This window comes from Epargyreus clarus, unplaced genomic scaffold (genome assembly GCF_041222505.1).
Source record: "Epargyreus clarus isolate Ecla_fem2 unplaced genomic scaffold, WU_Ecla_fem_2.2 ptg000036l, whole genome shotgun sequence".
NCBI lineage: Eukaryota > Metazoa > Arthropoda > Insecta > Lepidoptera > Hesperiidae > Epargyreus > Epargyreus clarus.
In genome coordinates this window covers 6,609,269-6,626,570 of record NW_027332241.1, presented here as the reverse complement: position 1 = coordinate 6,626,570, position 17,302 = coordinate 6,609,269, and the positions used below count along the sequence as shown (strand labels likewise).

General features: G+C 39.3%; 1 protein-coding gene across 4 annotated transcripts in view; it reads left to right on the top strand.

Annotated features, from left to right (window-relative positions):
- LOC140756928 (choline/ethanolamine kinase) overlaps positions 1-17,302 on the top strand; it is a 38,707-nt gene that overhangs the window by 19,988 nt on the left and 1,417 nt on the right. For all 4 annotated transcript variants that reach the window (XM_073092465.1, XM_073092466.1, XM_073092468.1 and 1 more), the window contains 7 exons: positions 4,956-5,077; positions 11,456-11,627; positions 13,024-13,176; positions 13,619-13,804; positions 14,951-15,080; positions 15,680-16,008; positions 16,839-17,033. In XM_073092465.1, the coding sequence (XP_072948566.1) occupies positions 4,956-5,077; positions 11,456-11,627; positions 13,024-13,176; positions 13,619-13,804; positions 14,951-15,080; positions 15,680-16,008; positions 16,839-17,033 (1,287 nt within the window). The remainder of the gene's footprint in view (positions 1-4,955; positions 5,078-11,455; positions 11,628-13,023; positions 13,177-13,618; positions 13,805-14,950; positions 15,081-15,679; positions 16,009-16,838; positions 17,034-17,302) is intronic.

The window sequence follows — 17,302 nt, the reverse complement described above, 5'->3', positions numbered from 1 at the left end:
TCTGTAGCCGACCATCGGCCCAGGGCCGGATTTAAGGGAGGGCAACCGGGGTGGCAGCCCCGGGGCCTCCACAAAAGAGGGGCCCCCACAATAGAGACGTCGGATTTTTTTTTATTCCAACTAGTAAACACTAGTAAAAAAAAATCGTTTCCTTTGATATTTTTTTCGCTGTTTTACCTGTACCTACAGTACTTTGTACAAACATGAATACTAGAAGAATCTTACCTACGTTTCACAATAAAATATTTATTGAAAAACTCAACTGAAAAAATTGTTCATTTTATTCGGAAAATAATTTGGGGCCAGGGGCCTCCACTCCTTTGTTGCCCCAAGGCCTCTAGACCTCTAAATCCGGCCCTGCAGTGGCCACTTACCACCAGGTGAACTGCATACTCGTTTGCTATATCAGTTTGATGAAAATATATTTTTAATATAATCAATTGCTATCAATGAGTAATAAAGTATTATCGTACTTGGACCTTGCATTTTTTATCTTGGAAGATGTTATTACCACTGATATATGTATGTATAAAGATAGTATTTAATAGATAGCATGTGTTAAGAGTGGAAAACATGCTTTCTAAATCCTATCCCTTGGTCGTCTATATTTGTTTTTAAGAGGGTAGTAAAATACGACAAAATTTAATTTGAATTAAAATAAAATTTGATTATGTCATTCATACCTATTTCTGTATAATAACAGCAGTGAGCGCCGCTGTGTTCTGGTTTGAAGGGTGTGGTAAGGGAGACACTTTTTCGAGGCGTTCCAGATTCGTCCTCAGGGGAAGCGGCGCATCTGTCGACTTCGGGTAGGAATCTAATCTAACACATATCCACTGCTACTTTTGAGGAGTACCTGAGGTCGGACGCAGAAGTGTTATACCTCAAACGTCTAAGTTGGAAGGCCTCGTATAAATTTCTTCCTTATCATACTTCAAGCACAGCAGCCCTAACACTGCTGTTATGAGGCAGAAATAGGTGTGACGGTGGTGCCGCCGGAGTCGAACAACAAAGGGTTCTTTTATAGCTTTACTAGCTGAACCGGTAAACGTTGTATTGTCATATAAATAAAAAAAAAATGTTAAGGAATAACCCTTATCACTTAGGGGTATGAAAAATAGATAGTAGCCGATTCTCAGACCCACTGAATATGCATATAAAATTTGGTGAAAATCGGTAAAGCCGTTTCGGAGGAGTACGGTTACTAACATTGTGACACGAGAATTTTATATATAGCTATTTTATTAATTTTATATATATTATATATTTATATTTATAACTTATATACCCTTAACTTAATAATGTAAATCTAATAAGAATGTGCATTTAATAAGAAATGTTTTTAATACTACTTAAATATGAGAAAATGTCTTGCTACTATCCTTACTCCTTACTAATATTATAAATCCGAAAGTAACTCTGTCTGTCTGTCTGTCTGGTTGTCTCTTCTTCACGCCCAAACCACTGAACCGATTTTAATGAAATTTTGTACAAAGATAGTCTGAGACCCGAGAAAGGACATAGAATAGTTTTTATCTAGGGATGGCGATCTAAGATCGATTAATCGGAGAATCGATCTTTTGGACCCTTACTAACCTTACTAATATCGATTATTTTAATTGATATTAGTAAGGATTGAATCGTAAACAATGCATTTGATCAAGTGATGATCTTTAGCAAAGTTGATGGTACGAATTTTCAGTTTTATGTATGTTAGTATGTTATTTTATTTTCTTTTAAACGCGGGCGAAGCCGCGGGCAAAAACTAGTATATAATAAATATGTATAATGAACTGTACCTAAATTGTAATTTAGAATAAGTACTAAATATGTTCTCATGTAAGTGAATTTCTTGTAATTCTTTATGAGAATAAAGTTTCTTAAACCATAACTCTAAACATATAAAATATTATATCTTACAAAACGTGCTATAATGTCCCAGTTAACTTTACGCAACTGGTATTTCAAAACAATTAAACGTTATCAATATGTTATCAACGAGTAGCCGTCTAGAGTTTTTATTGGAACATATGTAATTGATAATGTCATAAAGGTGCAAAGGTGGTAGTGCTTTGTGGTTCGACTCCGGCACAGCCACACCTATTTCTGTTATAACAGCAGTGTAGCGCTGCTGTGTTCTGGTTTGAAGTGTGGTAAGGGGGACATACTTCTCTGAGGCGTACCGACTTAGTCCTTAGATGTAGCAACGCATCTTTGGCCGACTTCAGGACTCTAATATGATCTGGGGTTGATTACAGATGTCCATGGGCAGGGCCTGATTAAGGCCTAGGCTGCAGCCTAGCGCGCGGGGAATGGGGGGGGGGGGTTGCACCAAAATTGTATCTTCAGCACTTTTAATTTCATGCTAGTAAGCAAAGTCAAAACTAATATATTACTTTTGAGGTCTATCGTAACGGTGGGGGCGCGTCTTCATAATTAGCCTAGGGCGGTCAGAACTCTCGATCAGTGGCTGTCCATGGGCGACAGTAGCCACTTACCAACAGGGTTCTACCTTTCAATCCTAACTAATATTATAAATGCGAATGTGAGTGTGTGTGTTACATTTTCACGCCTTAACTACATAACCGATTCTCATGAAATTTTGTACACACGTTGTCAGGGGGTCAGGAAAGGACATAGGGTAGCTTTTATCCCTAAAAATACCATTCCCGAGGGATAGATAAATGACTGTGAGCGACGCCACGGGTAAAAGGTAGTGTTATCTATCTTCTTCTTTTTTTTATAATATAGGGGTAGCAGACGAGCATACAGTCCACCTGATGGTAAATGGCTACTGCCGCCCATGGACATCTGTAATCAACCCCAGATAGGATTAGATATTCCCACCTAAGATGCGCCGCTACCCCTGAGGACTAAGCTGGAATGCCTCGGAAAAGTATGTCTCCCTTACCACACCCTTCAAACCGGAACACAGCAGCGCCTAACACTGCTGTTATTAGGTAGAAATAGGTGTGGCGGTGGTGCCGCCGGAGTCGAACCACAAAGGGTTCTACCACCTTCTTCTTTCTAAATATATATAAGTCAAAGGTGAGTGACTGACATAGTGATCTATCAACGCACAGCCCAAACCACTGGACGGATCGGGCTGAAATTTGGCATGCAGGTAGATGTTATGACGTAGGCATCCGCTAAGAAAGGATTTTGATCAATTCTACCCCCAAGGGGATAAAATAGGGGATGAAAGTTTGTATAAATCTTCTTAGTTAATAATATTAATTCGTAACGCGAGCGAAGCCGCGGGCAAAAGCTCGTATGATTATAATACATTGAACTACAACGAAGCGTGGTATATTGTACCTATTTTTATTATATTAGGCATATTTAATTCAAATGATATGGGCTTAATGATAAATGATATAGTGATAAAATGCATATCATAAATATCGCGATAAACGCGTATTCACACAAGATACGGGGATATAAGGGTTTAGCGGCAATAATAATAGGGATTACGGCAATTTTTTGATAAAATAAGCGTGCCGGTCGCAAGCCAAATACAGTCGTGAAGTGATAAATTTTAAAGCCTATTACGTTTTTTATAATCTCTGCAGCAAAAATAAGGTGTGTTACGAACATTTTTTTTAATGTGCGACGCAAAAATAAGGACTTTTACGTATTTATTTTATTATCCGATGCAAAACTAAGGCGTTTTTTAATCCTTGACACAAAATAACGGTATCTTACGAATATTTTTTAAACATTGATGCAAAAATTGGGTTTATTATGACTTTTTTAATGCTTGACGCAAAATTAAGGTTAATTACGTTTTTTTTAAACTTTCATGTAGTAATAAAGTATATTACTAACATTTTTCTTAATTTTTGACGCAAAACTAAGGTATATTACGAACATTTTTTTATCATCCATGCAAAAATACTGATTTTTTTCAGCCTTGGATGAATAAAGAATATAACGTACATTTTTTAATCGCCGACGCTAAAATAAGGATCGTTATGTACATTTTTCATTTTCAAACGCAAATAAGGTCTACTACGTACATTCTTTTTTAAATTTTCGCCACAAAAATATGATCTATCGCGTAGAAATTTTAATTTCCGTGGCACAATTAGATACTTATGGTATTTCTAAAATCCGGCACAAAAAAAAGAACTTTTAAGTACATTTTTTAATCTCCGACAAGAATAAGGGCCATACGATTGTAGAAATGTGTGTGTGTGTGCGTACGTGCGTGTGTGCGCGCACTTTTGAATGTGTGTGTGGTATGTCTACATGCTTGTTCCTGTGCCTGTGTTTATATACGACGTGATGCTCTATCATAAAGTTATTTATTTATTTGGGAAACAAACAATTCATATTTCATACTATATAACGTAGGTAAATGGTTCATAGATACAAAAAGAGGAACAATTACAGTTTCCACTTTAAAAAAAGATAAAAAGCAAAATACACTTCGAGTATATTCCGCGTAAAACTGCTAGTCCGCTCTGAATATAGAAATGAACCGCGTCGCCATAGCAAATTGTATGACTGCACCTGCTCGCAAAAACTTCAGAGCGGACTAGCAATTTGGCGACTATACCACAATGAAGAGGTATAGAAACACATATCTATTTAAGCCACTCAGCCACTCTTCGGCGATGAAGTTCCATCCACACCAACTGGACCCGTGGCGGTTCTCCACAGTTCGGTTTGCACGGACATTCTTGCCACGAACGTGCAAGATGTGGAATGAACTTCCTCCTGAGGTATTCCCAGAGCGCTATGACATGGGGCTCTTCAAAAAAGGTGCAAAAAGAGCTCTCCTTCAAAGCCGGCGATGCATTGGCGACTCCTCTGGTGTTGCAAATGTTCATAGGCGACGTTGACTACTTTCCATCAGGTAGCACGTCTGCTAAATCGTTAGGCTCAAACATATAAAAAAAAAGTATTATAGCTTTAGAGCGTGTGGTTCAAATCTATCATGTTGGTTGCAGAAACTGCAGATGTGCGGCACGGAGGAGGAGATGCGGGATGTGGCCGGTAGGATCTGCAGGAACTACCTCCACGGTGCCTGGAAGACCGTGGAGCCCTCCGCGCTCGACTTCAGGCGTATCAGGTAACTTGGTGTTATTTTAGCTTGAGTACAGGCAAATCAGGTAATATTGTTACCATGGGAAAGTTATAATTTTTTAACACGCTTTTATTAGCTTGGGTTGTATGTATGTATGTACGTAACAGTAACGGAATCTTTGAATCCGATTTCTATCCACTTTGAACGTTCAGTTTAATTCAAAAATTTTAAAAATTATCAAAAACCGATGACAATACACGATTTTAATAATTTTGTACCATTGTCCTTATCAACATCCTCAGGATTAACGATTTTCGAGGCGAGAAAAAGCGCCTTAGGGAGAGTTCAGGCAAAGTTACTAGATTGATTTTTAGTTTTGAAAAATAATAATGTTATTTCCCTATAACTCAAATGTACTGAAACATATCTATAATGCCATCTTGTAGAATGATTTTTAGGATTCCGTACTCAAAGGATAAAACGAAACCCTCCGCTGTCTGTTCGTGAGTCACAGGGCTTTGTCTTAAATCGTAATAGATAGACACTTGATTTTTTTTACAGACGATGCATAATGATGGTCGCTATAACAACAAATACTAAAAAATAATAAAATAAATATAGTCTAAAAACTAAAAAACACGCTTTTATGATAAAATCAACTAAAAAGAAGAAAATAATTTTCAATCTAGGAATCAATTAAGGAACAGTAAATTGTATAATTGTGAAAAAAGCGTGGAGTGTTCCATTTATCAATTTTCGAAAAGTTTCGTTGATTTTATCATAAAAGCGTATTTTTATTTTTTTTAAACTATATTTGTTTATAATATAGGAATAGCGTCTGCTATTATTATTATTTATTAAAAATTAATATAGGAATAGAATAGCATGCGGTCCACCTGATGGTAAGAGGCTTCTGCCACCCATGGACATAAGTAGTCAACCTTAGATAGGTTCAGATATTCCTACCTAAGGTCGGCCACAGATAGGCCGGTAGTTCTGAGGACTAAGCTGGAATGCCATAAGTATGTCTCCTGTACCACACATCAAACCAGAACACAGCAGCGCCACACTGCTGTTATAACAGAAATAGGTGTGGCGGTGGTGCCGCCGGAGAACCACAGAGAGTAGAATATTGTTCATTAGTCTGCATTTCAAATGCGTCAAGTCTAGACAACTATAATTATCTAATTAAGATGGAACATATCCAAAATTATTATAATAATAAATTATACTTTATCAACATGTTTATCACTTGGAACTACTTCTCGGAAGTAAACTATTATTCTATATATACATATGTATGTATGTATTGTTATGTGTTATTGTCAATTTAAACTTAGACTCACCACCTGTTGATGTTGTTTATCTAAACTGTCTACCGGCTACCGACTGCTGAAAAATAGCTGAAAACAGTAGTGTTGTGCAGCGATGCTGTGTTCTGGTTTGAAGTGGCAAGGGAGACATTTATACGAGGCGTTTAAACATAGTCGTCAGGGGTAACAGCGCTGTGGTCGCCCTGGGGTAGGTTAGGTTAGGTTAGGATTTGTCCCTGTAGTTCCGGGACTAGAATAGGGCTACGGTAACTCCTGCCTGTCGTAAGAGGCGACTAAAAGGGGGCTTCCGGGGTAGCGGGCGGCAAGACTGGGAGCTCGAACCGTCCAGTATGCTACCCCGAGATGGACGGCGGTATGTGTGGCCGCATACCGTCGTAATCACCAGATGTTGTGAGAGGAGAGCCCGATCCGGGCATCGCGCTTGGAGGACTCTGGTTGTGTTTCCGTACCCAAAGGATAAAAACGGAACCCTATTACTGAACCTTCTCTTTCTGTCCGTCACAGGGCTCTATCTCTTGAACCTTAATTAATATAAGGAGAAGGAGATAACTGAAATGTTTACAGAGTATGTATAACGGTATGCTGTTACGACATTCTAAACATAAAAAAGTTGAATATAAAAGGGGGTGGGTCCCCATACAAGAAACCATTATTTTTCGGCAATTTACGCTTTTTCTATCTAGACATTTCAAATTTTCACAATGCATTTACTTCTATGGCTGCTATGAATTACTCAAAATAAAAAAACAAATGAAAATTTGGTGGTACGGAACCTTCGGTGCTCGAGTTCGACACTCACTTGGCCAATTATTTTTATAATAATTCTCTACTTAATGTGGCTTTTTCGTTTCATCTACTTTCAAATTACAAGTACTAAGGAAGTTTTCACATCAATACATAGATACATATATTATTAATAACCTTTCATACATTCACATACAGTCTCACATACAGGTATTGCAGACAAGTTTTATACGATTTTCCTTAACCAGTCGATTCTGAGGTCACTGCACCGAGCGAAAAATGCATCTTGCATTAAAATATACGTGGTTTGATGGCACTACTGTCACACTTATTTTGGTCATATAACAGCAGTATAGCGAAAGTTTAGTGATGTGAATTTTCGGCTTTTTACTGACGGTTCAAGGTTCAAATCATTTTTTTTGGAAATTATGTGCGTATAAGAAATGATTGACGGCTCTACTGTCACACTTATTTTTGTCCAATAAAAGCAAAGTAGTGTTAGTTTAACAGTCCAAGAATTAAAGCTGTCATTTTTTTAGAAGTTATGTGCGTATTCGAATTTATTAAAAATGTGATGTAATGGAGAGGAAAAACTTTTTGAGGATACATGAAGGTGGTACAACCCTTTGTGGTTCGACTCCGGCGGCACCACCGCTACACCTATTTCTACCTAATAACAGCAGTGTTAGGCGCTGCTGTGTTCCGGTTAGAAGGGTGTGGTAAGGGAGACAGACTTTTCCGAGGCGTTCCAGCTTAGTCCTCAGGGGTAGCGGCGCATCTGTGACCAACCTCAGGTAGGAATATCTAATCCTATCTGGGGTTGATTCCAGATGTCCATGGGCGGTAGTAGCCACTTACCATCAGGTGGACTGCATGCTCGTCTGCTACTCCTATTTTATAAAAAAAAAACATGTATGTTTGTTTTAAAAGGCTAGAAAAGTAGTAAAAACATTGTTTGCTGACGACAACAAATATGTATTAGAGAAATCTTAAATAATGTCCATCATTTTCTAATTCGTCAAAAAGAGTAAGAAAATTTTGATAATTATTTTGTTGACTTTTCGTTCCTAATGCTCGAAAAAACATTCCCCTCCGCATTCGGATTAAAAGCTTTATAAATCCAGTGTTAGGCGTCGTGTTTGCAGTTTAAGACGTAGGACTGACAGAGTATTTCAAACTAGTAAATTAGTGTTTATGACTCACCTTTACAAAAATATCTTCAATCTATCTAGCCTTAACAATTCTATAATACAGATATCAAATCAACTTCATAATCCAATGATTTCAATGACAACCGAAGGAGGATATTGAAAAAACGTAAACAATCCGCGACCTTCGATTTTAGAACAAGTTTAGTTGGTGTGGTCTAAGTTATAAGCGGAGGCGATTTTAAAATGTGGTGATAGCCTAAGTTGTCTGGTTTCGTTGAAACATGGCCTCTCTCGAGGGGCTAGAGTTTCGAATCTCAGGCGCGCATCTCTGATTAATCGAAATTATGTGCGTATTACAAATAATCTATCATAAACGGTGGAGGAAAACATGCAACTGCGAGATATTAAAAACAATCTCAAAGGTATGTGAAGTCTACCAATACGCCCTTGGCCAGCGCGGTGGACTATGGTCTGATTCTTCTTAGTCTGAGAGAAAACCCGTGCCCAGTAGTGGGACTGTAATGAGTTGAAAACACTTTTTTATAATATAAGAGTAGCAGACGAGAACGCAGTCCATCTTATGGTAAATGATAGTGGCTACTGCTCCCTATAGACATTTGTAATCAACCTCAGATGATATTAGATCTTTTATAACTTGAGGTCGGCCAATACGCTGCTACCCCTGAGAGCCAAGCTGGAATGCTTCCAAAAAGTATATAGCAAGCGTGGAGAGTAAATGTGAATATCCGTATAAACGAATATCGCTCGGTGAAAAGGAAAATCGTTAGTAACTAATCTCCGACATTTATCGACGAGAAAAGTCCTTTTATTTAGTTTTTTTCGCCTTTTCTAGTGCCAGTCCGCATATACATACTGATACATACCATGACCGATTTTAAACACCATCCATTCGCTCATGAATTGCACCACACAAACACTGACACGCAAAAACTCTTATCAATAGAATCAAGTCGATTGTGGCAGCGAAACGCATTTTTTATTAAATCGCTCTTTTGTGGTTACGATATAATTTTACCTGGAAATGGTATTTTTTCAAGATTGTGGGGGAGAAAAAGTGTTCTGCTACCGATGACGGTTTTTTGGACTTGTCTGTTTGTTCGGTTTGGACTTTGGTGTCGTTTTTTTTAGTCTTCAGGTTCCGGTTGAAAATAGTATTTAGTTGTTTATTACTAAGTTGGAAAGGACTAAGGTTGGTTGTCCAAGGAATGAGAAATACTTAGTCGATGTTGTATACTTAAAAATAGCAAACTCCAGCAACTGACGAATCCGACGACACCTCATATTTATTTATTTATTTTATTTACTTTTTATTGACCATGTTAAAAACAGTGTGGTACAAAAGGCGGACTTAATGCTAAATAGCATTTTTTCCCAGTCAACCTTAGATATGTGCAGAAAAATTGAAGGCGGTACAACTATACTAAAAAATAATAATAATAAATACGAAATAAAATAAAATGGAAAAAAGGGAGAAAGGAGAACATGAAAAAATAAAAAAAATGTGAGAAAGAAAGAGAAAAAAAAGAAATAAGATATAAATAGATGAGAAGTAAATACATTTTAAAATAAATTACTACGCGAAAATGAAGAAAAATGGTGTAGACACCATATCTAATGATGAACTAAATTGCAATAGTCAGCAAAGATATAATCATCATCATCATCATCATCAACCCATTATAGTCCCACTGCTGGGCACGGGTCTCCTCTCAGAATGAGAAGGATTAGGCCGTAGTCCACCGCGCTGGACAAGTGCGTATTGATAGACTTCACATACCTTTGAGATATTTTTTTTATAAATCTCTCAGGTATGCAGGTTTCCTCACGATGTTTTTCTTCACCGTTTTAAGCAAGTGATAATTAATTTCTAATACGCACATAACTTTGAAAAATCAGAGGTGCGTGCCTGGGATTTGAACCTAGGACCTCTCGATTAAGAGGCGGAGTTTCTTAATCATAGGCTATCGCTGCCTTCATAAGACATAGTCAAGACATAATATCATATGTTAAAGTCCGTCAAGCCGTTTGGGCTGTAGGGGTCTAGCGGCATAAGGAGGCGGGGGAGGGGGGGTCTGAAGGAGCGGTCCGAAGGGTTTTTGGGTTGTAAGGAAGACATGCTTTTCCGATGCGATTCCAGCTTGGTCCTCAGGGTTACGCATCTGTGGCCGACCTCTGGTCAGAATCCAATCTTACCTGGGGTTGATTGCAGATGGACATCTGGGCCGCAGTTTCTACTTGCCATCAGATGGACTGCATTCTCGACTGCTACTCTTATATTAAATAGAAAATAATCTGACTGCATGCTCGTCTGCTACTCCTATATTATATTAAAAAACTTTAAGAGAAATATTTATAACAACCTTAAACCTTTCTTCCTATCATGAGCATATCGTATTACTGACGTTGAAAGTGGGGCAATGGAAACGTACAAGCGATAACGGATACAGATATACATAGATAATACCATAAATGAAGTGGCTTAATTAAATTGTTACTTCATAACGTCACTTGATTGCGTTTGTTTTGAAATTTTGTTGGCATGAATCATCAATGTTGTTGTTTTGAGTTACTATACATGGATTATGGGCATGTGTGGGTAAAGGAGGGGTGGGGGGAAAGGGGGGGGAGACTAAAGACGTAGTGTAGCGTGTATTAGCGTTGTCCAAATGCGGATATTTATTGGTCGAGTCCTTAACAACGTTTAATTAAATATTTCTCTGTGAAACCAAAAGAAATATCTTGGTTGTCGAAAACATTTTTTTCGTATTTTGTCTGTGCTAAATAGGAGTGGGGCTTGAAGCCCCTAACTTCCCTTATGTACGCCCATGGTCGTCATTGCATTATGAAAAGTATTTTCTTTAAAAAAGAAGAGATAAATGTTATTCACAATTGATTTTTTTTACAATATCCGGAGTCGATGGCACTTATTACCTGTACAATTTCTAAAAATAATTAGAATGGGAAGATGGGGGTGGGAGGTAGTCTTTCGTGAGTCAACATCTTTTAGATTATGGAACAAATACATAAGGCGGTGGCCGGTGGAACACACTAGCTCTGCCAAACCCACTCTTCAAACCAGAACACATCAGATCCTAACACTGCTGTTATACAAATAGCAGTGGTGCCTCCGGATTCGAACTACGAGGCCCCTCTAAAAGGTTCCCCCCTTCCAGCGGCGGCCTATCCAACTTCCTGTACTACGTGGCCCTACCTGAGGACACCAGCAAGCTGGGTGGTTATACAAGGGCGGGGTCGCCGGACGCGGAGCCCGAGCCGGTGGCGGCGCGCCTTGCGCGGCAGTCGCTCGCGCGCTGCAGCTCCTTCTGCATGGACGAGCCCAGGAAGGTGAGTTGGTCGACTGATCGACGGATTAATCGGTTTATTAAAGAGTGAGACGGATCAGTTGGTAAACTAGTTGACTGATTGATTGACAAAATATCAAGCGCACTTACGTAAAATGGACTAATACAATAGAACTCCTTGACTAATAGGCAGAGTAATGGATAGACTGATCTGCAGATTGATCGACAGACTGTTCGACAGACTGACCTACATACTGATCGACTGTCTAATAGACAGCATGATCGACTTATTGACAGATTAATCGACTGAATGTAGGGCTAAAAACGTAGACTTACGGTAAGACGGATTCGTTGCTAAAGCAGTTGACCGATTGATCGACTAATTGTCAAACACCAGAAAATTGCTGAATTTCGCAGAATTCATTGATAGATCCATTGATTAAGGACGAGTCTAAGAAGGTGGGTGGTTGACAGACAAAGACGTGGTTGTAAGGGGAGATGAATTGGTTAGCTGACTGATCGATGGACCGATTTACTGAAAGATAGGCTGACACGCAGATGCAAGTACTGGTTGGCTAACTGATCGACGAACTGGTTTACTGAAAGATAGGCTGACATCCAGATGCAAGAAAGACGGTTGACAAACAGATTATAACTGACTGATCGGCGAACTAATTGACTGAAAGAAAACAGACTTTACGGGGTAAGACAAAAGTGAGGCGGACTCGTTGATAAACCGGTTGGCTGACTGATCGCATAACTAATTGGTATAGGTGTTCAGTATAGGTAAGACACGTGAGTATAAAGTGAGGTGGACTGGTCGGCGAACTGATTGACAAACTTTTAAACATGTAGATGGAAGATGGTACAATTCTTTGACCAATCGTCTGACAAATTGACTGATTGATAGACAGACATGTAGATAAGGTGCGGTTGACTATGTGGCGAACTGTTCGATTGACTGATCTGCAAATGAATTGACCAACTTATACACCAGGTCCAGTTGGTAAACTACTTAATGAACTGCCCAACAGCTCGGTAAGTTATTAATCTTAACCAAATTATGCTTATTAAACATGGATATTTTTTTTATATAATGTAGAAGTAGCAGACGAGCATGCAGTCCACCTGATGGTAATTGGCTGCATCCGCCCATGGACATCTGTAAACAATCCCAGATAGGATTCCTACCTGAGGCCACAGACGCGCCGCTACCCCTGAGGACTAAGTTGAAATTCCTCGGATAAATATGTCTCTTACCACACCCTTAAAACCAGAACACAGCAGCGCTACACTGCTGTTATAACAGAAATAGGTGTGGCGGTGGTGCCGCCGGAGTCGAACCACAACGTTCTACCAAGTTAAGTCAATTGTCTAAAACATCTTTGGTTCCCAGGGGATCACAACTGGTATATAATATTCTTCATCCACTATTCCAGGTCCTCCTCAGGATCTACGGCCAGGTGCACGGCGAGAGGGCCATGGACGCTATTGTCACGGAGTCTGTGATCTTCACATTACTCTCCGAGAGGCGTCTCGGTCCGAAGCTGCACGGCGTCTTCAGCGGTGGGAGGATTGAGGAGTATATACCTGTGAGTCTGTTTTATGGAAGGTTCTGGGTTTGATCCTCGGTCAGCCACGGATTTTTTATATGAAGTTGAAAATGAGCATGCAGTCCACCTGATGCCAAGGAATTGTTGTTCATGGATATTTGTGTCACTAAATGGGATTGGAGTTAATTGATGTAGATGGTTCCGGGTTCGATTCTCGGTCAGACAGGGTATTGTTCTGCTTCGTAGGAATTAGCATGCAGTCCACATGATGGTAAGCTACTGCTGCTCATGGACATCTGTAATCAACTTCAGATAAGAGTAGTTCCGGAGAACGGTCACAGATGCGCCGCTACCCCTGAATACTGAGTTGGAATGCTTCGGATAATTTTGAAGTTTAACACTGCTTTTTTTTAACAGAAATAGAGTCGAAAAACGAAAATGGGTTAATAAAATTGTTAAAATAGTTTTTTATATTTTTCAGGCTCGTCCCCTCCTAACCAAAGAATTGGCGGATCCCTCCCTATCAATGAAGATAGCTGAAAAAATGGCAGCGATACACTCAATGGATGTGCCGTTGTCGAAGGAACCCAACTGGCTGTGGAAGACCATGGGGAAGTGGTTGAAGACCGTGAAGGAGGAGCGGCTCCACTCGCAGGTTACTTGGAAGGTAAGGTCGGAACCCTTCGTGGTTTGATGCCAAAGGTACCACTGTCACACCTTTTTATTAAGGTCCGTATGTCATAGGTCACTTTGAAGGTAAGAGTCAAGGAACCCTTCGTGGTTTGACGCCAAAGGCACCACTGTCACACCTTTTTATTCGATCCTCACAGGTCTTTTGGATGGTAAGGGTTAGAGAATCCTTCATGGTTTGACGCGAAAGGGATCACTGTTACAGCTTTTATTTAGGGTTCATATCTCACAGGTCACTTAGAAGGTAAGGGTCGGGGGACTCTCTGGTTTAAAGCCAAAGGCACCACTGTCACACGTTTTTATTAGGGTCCGTACATCACAGGTCTCTTGCAAGGAAAGGGTCGGGGAACCCTTCGTGGTTTGATGCCAAAGGGATCACTGTCACACCTTTTTATTAGGGTTTTATGTTTTTCTAGTGGTGCATCGTTTAAAAAATAATAAAACAACTAGCTGACCCGACAAACGTTGTGTTGCCATACAAATAAAAAAAATTAAGGAATTTTATAACGAGAATTTTATATATTAGATATAACTGAAGATTTGTACCTTTATTGGAGTGACGGAGGCGCCATCTGTCGAAATTTGGTCGCACCAACTCAGAAACTTTCGTGGGCTCTTGCACAACAACATTGCCAAAGATCATCATATGATCAAATGTATAGTCTACGATTCTATGAAGGACATACAGACAAACAAAATATAGACTAGTGGTGCCCGCGGCTTCGCCCGCATTTTAAAGAAATAATATGACATACATAAAACGACAAATTTGTACCTGCATTGGAATTACCGTGGTGCCATCTGACGAAAATTGGTCTTACCAACTCCCAAACCCTCGTGGGCTCTTGGACAACAACTTTGCTAAAGATCATCACTTGATCAAATGCATAGTATCCGATTCTAAAACTACTTACTTAAAAAATACTTAAAAATTAATGAAAAACTCACTTTCCCACGGACTAAATTGTGAATCTAAACCATTCTCAAGTCCCATTGAACACACACAACAAATTTCATCAAAATCAGTCCAGTCGTATAGGAGGAGTTCAGTGACATACACACGCACATAAGAAATATATTTAAATAAAGATAATGATTCATATATTTTTTGTGTTCTTTACAGACTGAAGAAGAAGAACAGATAATAAACAGATTGAAATCAGTCGATCTGGAGAAGGAGATCGAATGGTTAAAGAAGTTTATCGCTACTGTGGATTCTCCGGTTGTCTTCTGCCATAATGATATGCAAGAAGGTATGTATGTATGTATGTATGTATGTATGTATGTATGTATGTATGTATGTATGTATGTATGTATGTATGTATGTATGTATGTATGTATGTGGGTATGTAGGTATGTGTGTATGTATTTGGTTTTGAAGGTCACCATACCGGTCTGATGTCCAAAGGGTTCCGGGTTCGATCCCCGGCCAGACAGACACATGAAATTGGATATCTGTTCTGGGTCTGGGTGTTTGTGTTCGTCTTTGCGTGTGTCCATGGCACCCACAGGGACTCCTTGGGTGGGGTTTTGTGGTTCGACTCTGGTGTTACCGCGTCACATATTTCTGTTATAACAGCAGTGTTAAGCGCTGCTGTGTTCTGTTTGAACGGTGTGGTAAGTGACATACTTGTCCAAGGCGTTCCAGCTTAGTCCTCAGGGGTAGCGGCGCATCTGTTGCCGTCCTCAGGTAGGAATCTAGTTTAAAATATTTTTATAATTTCTCATACATACATATTGTATTTTTGCAACACATTGTTTCGTGTGGGTCGGAGTTGCATGCACATATGTGTAACATATGCTTAAATATTTGTAACACATGCTTATAATATTTTCATATATTTTTTTACAGGCAACATTCTGCTACTAGAAGACGTAGCGCCGTCAACAGCGGAGGACGACCTGTCGTACTACGACACGACACAATCCAAGACCGACCACGACACCCAGGCCTTAGTGCTATCCCAACTAGAGGATACTAACACCTCAGATAGCGTGACGTCACGCATATCCGACATCGGGGAACCGAAGCTGGTGTTGATAGATTTTGAGTATTGTGCGTATAACTATAGGGGGTTTGACATAGCGAATCATTTCCAAGAATGGGGATACGATTATACGAACCCCCAGCCGCCGTTCTACTACGAGGACTTGGAGAACTGTCCGACTATACATCAAAAGGTGAGTTTGTTTGGGTACTACTGTCACAGCTATTTTTGTCTTTTAACAGCAGTATGTTATGATGGAGAGATTTAAAAGAAAAAATCTCAAAGGTATGTGAAGTCTACCAATACGCACTTGTCCAGCGCGTTGGACTATGGCCTGATGCTTCTCATCCTGAGAGGAGACCCGTGCCCAGCAGTGGGACAGTAATGGGTAGATGATGATGACTAATATGAGGCATTCCAACTTAGTCCTCAAGGTTAACAGCCTAAACTGCCATTCCATTCAAATAATTTGTGTTTGATAGGTAGGTACAGTAACATAAGGCATTCCAATATAGTCCTCAACTATACCAGGCCAACATTAAGGGGGGTACCTTTAAACTCAAATAAGAACAATCAAAGTATCTAAGAATGTTTTAGAATTATTCTTTTTGATATAATGAACTGATTGAATCATAATTTCGAATATTAGTAAAAATCTATCACATCACAAGACCTTGTCTTTTTTTTTATTTCAAAACAAATTTTCGATCACATACCTTGCTTAGTGTTAAAATCTAAATTTAGTCAAGAAGTTATTGTGTACTGCAGTAACTAAACGTAGTTATTTTTTCAAAACAAATTAATTTTGAACATCAAGAACCTACATGATACTAGAAACTAAACTTAGTCAAGAAGTCATTGGGTACTGTACTAACTAAACTTAGTCTTTTTTCAAAACAACTTTTTGATCGTCAACATAGGTAGGTACCTATCTATAGAAACCTACTGATGCTAAAAACTAAACTTAGTCACGAATTTTTGTGTACTGCCGTAACTAAACTTAGTCGAACGTTGCATCCACAGGAGATATTCATAAAGGAGTACCTGAAACACTACATGGCGAACGTATCCGACGAGAAGGATCCTCAACAGCCCAGCATAGAAGCGGTGAACCAGCTGCTGGGCGAGGTGGACGCGTTCGCGCTCGCGAGCCACCTGTTCTGGTGCCTCTGGTCCGCTGTCAACGCGTCCAAGAGCCAGATTCCATTCGGATACTGGGTAAGAGAGGATTTTAGAAAAAAAAAAAATAAATTTTTTTTTGGATTTTTTTTTTCGAAATTTTTTTTTGGTTTTTTTTTTTATTTTTTTAACTTTTTTTTCATTTTTTTTGGGTTTGTTGGGTGGGTTTGAAATTTTTATGTCATTTTGAAAATTTTGAAAATGTTGCAAATTTTGAAAAAAATAGACAAGTAGTTACCGATAGCCGCGGTTGTCCATACGCAACCCCAGGTAGGTTAAACACACTCGGTCAGTCACTACGTATATTA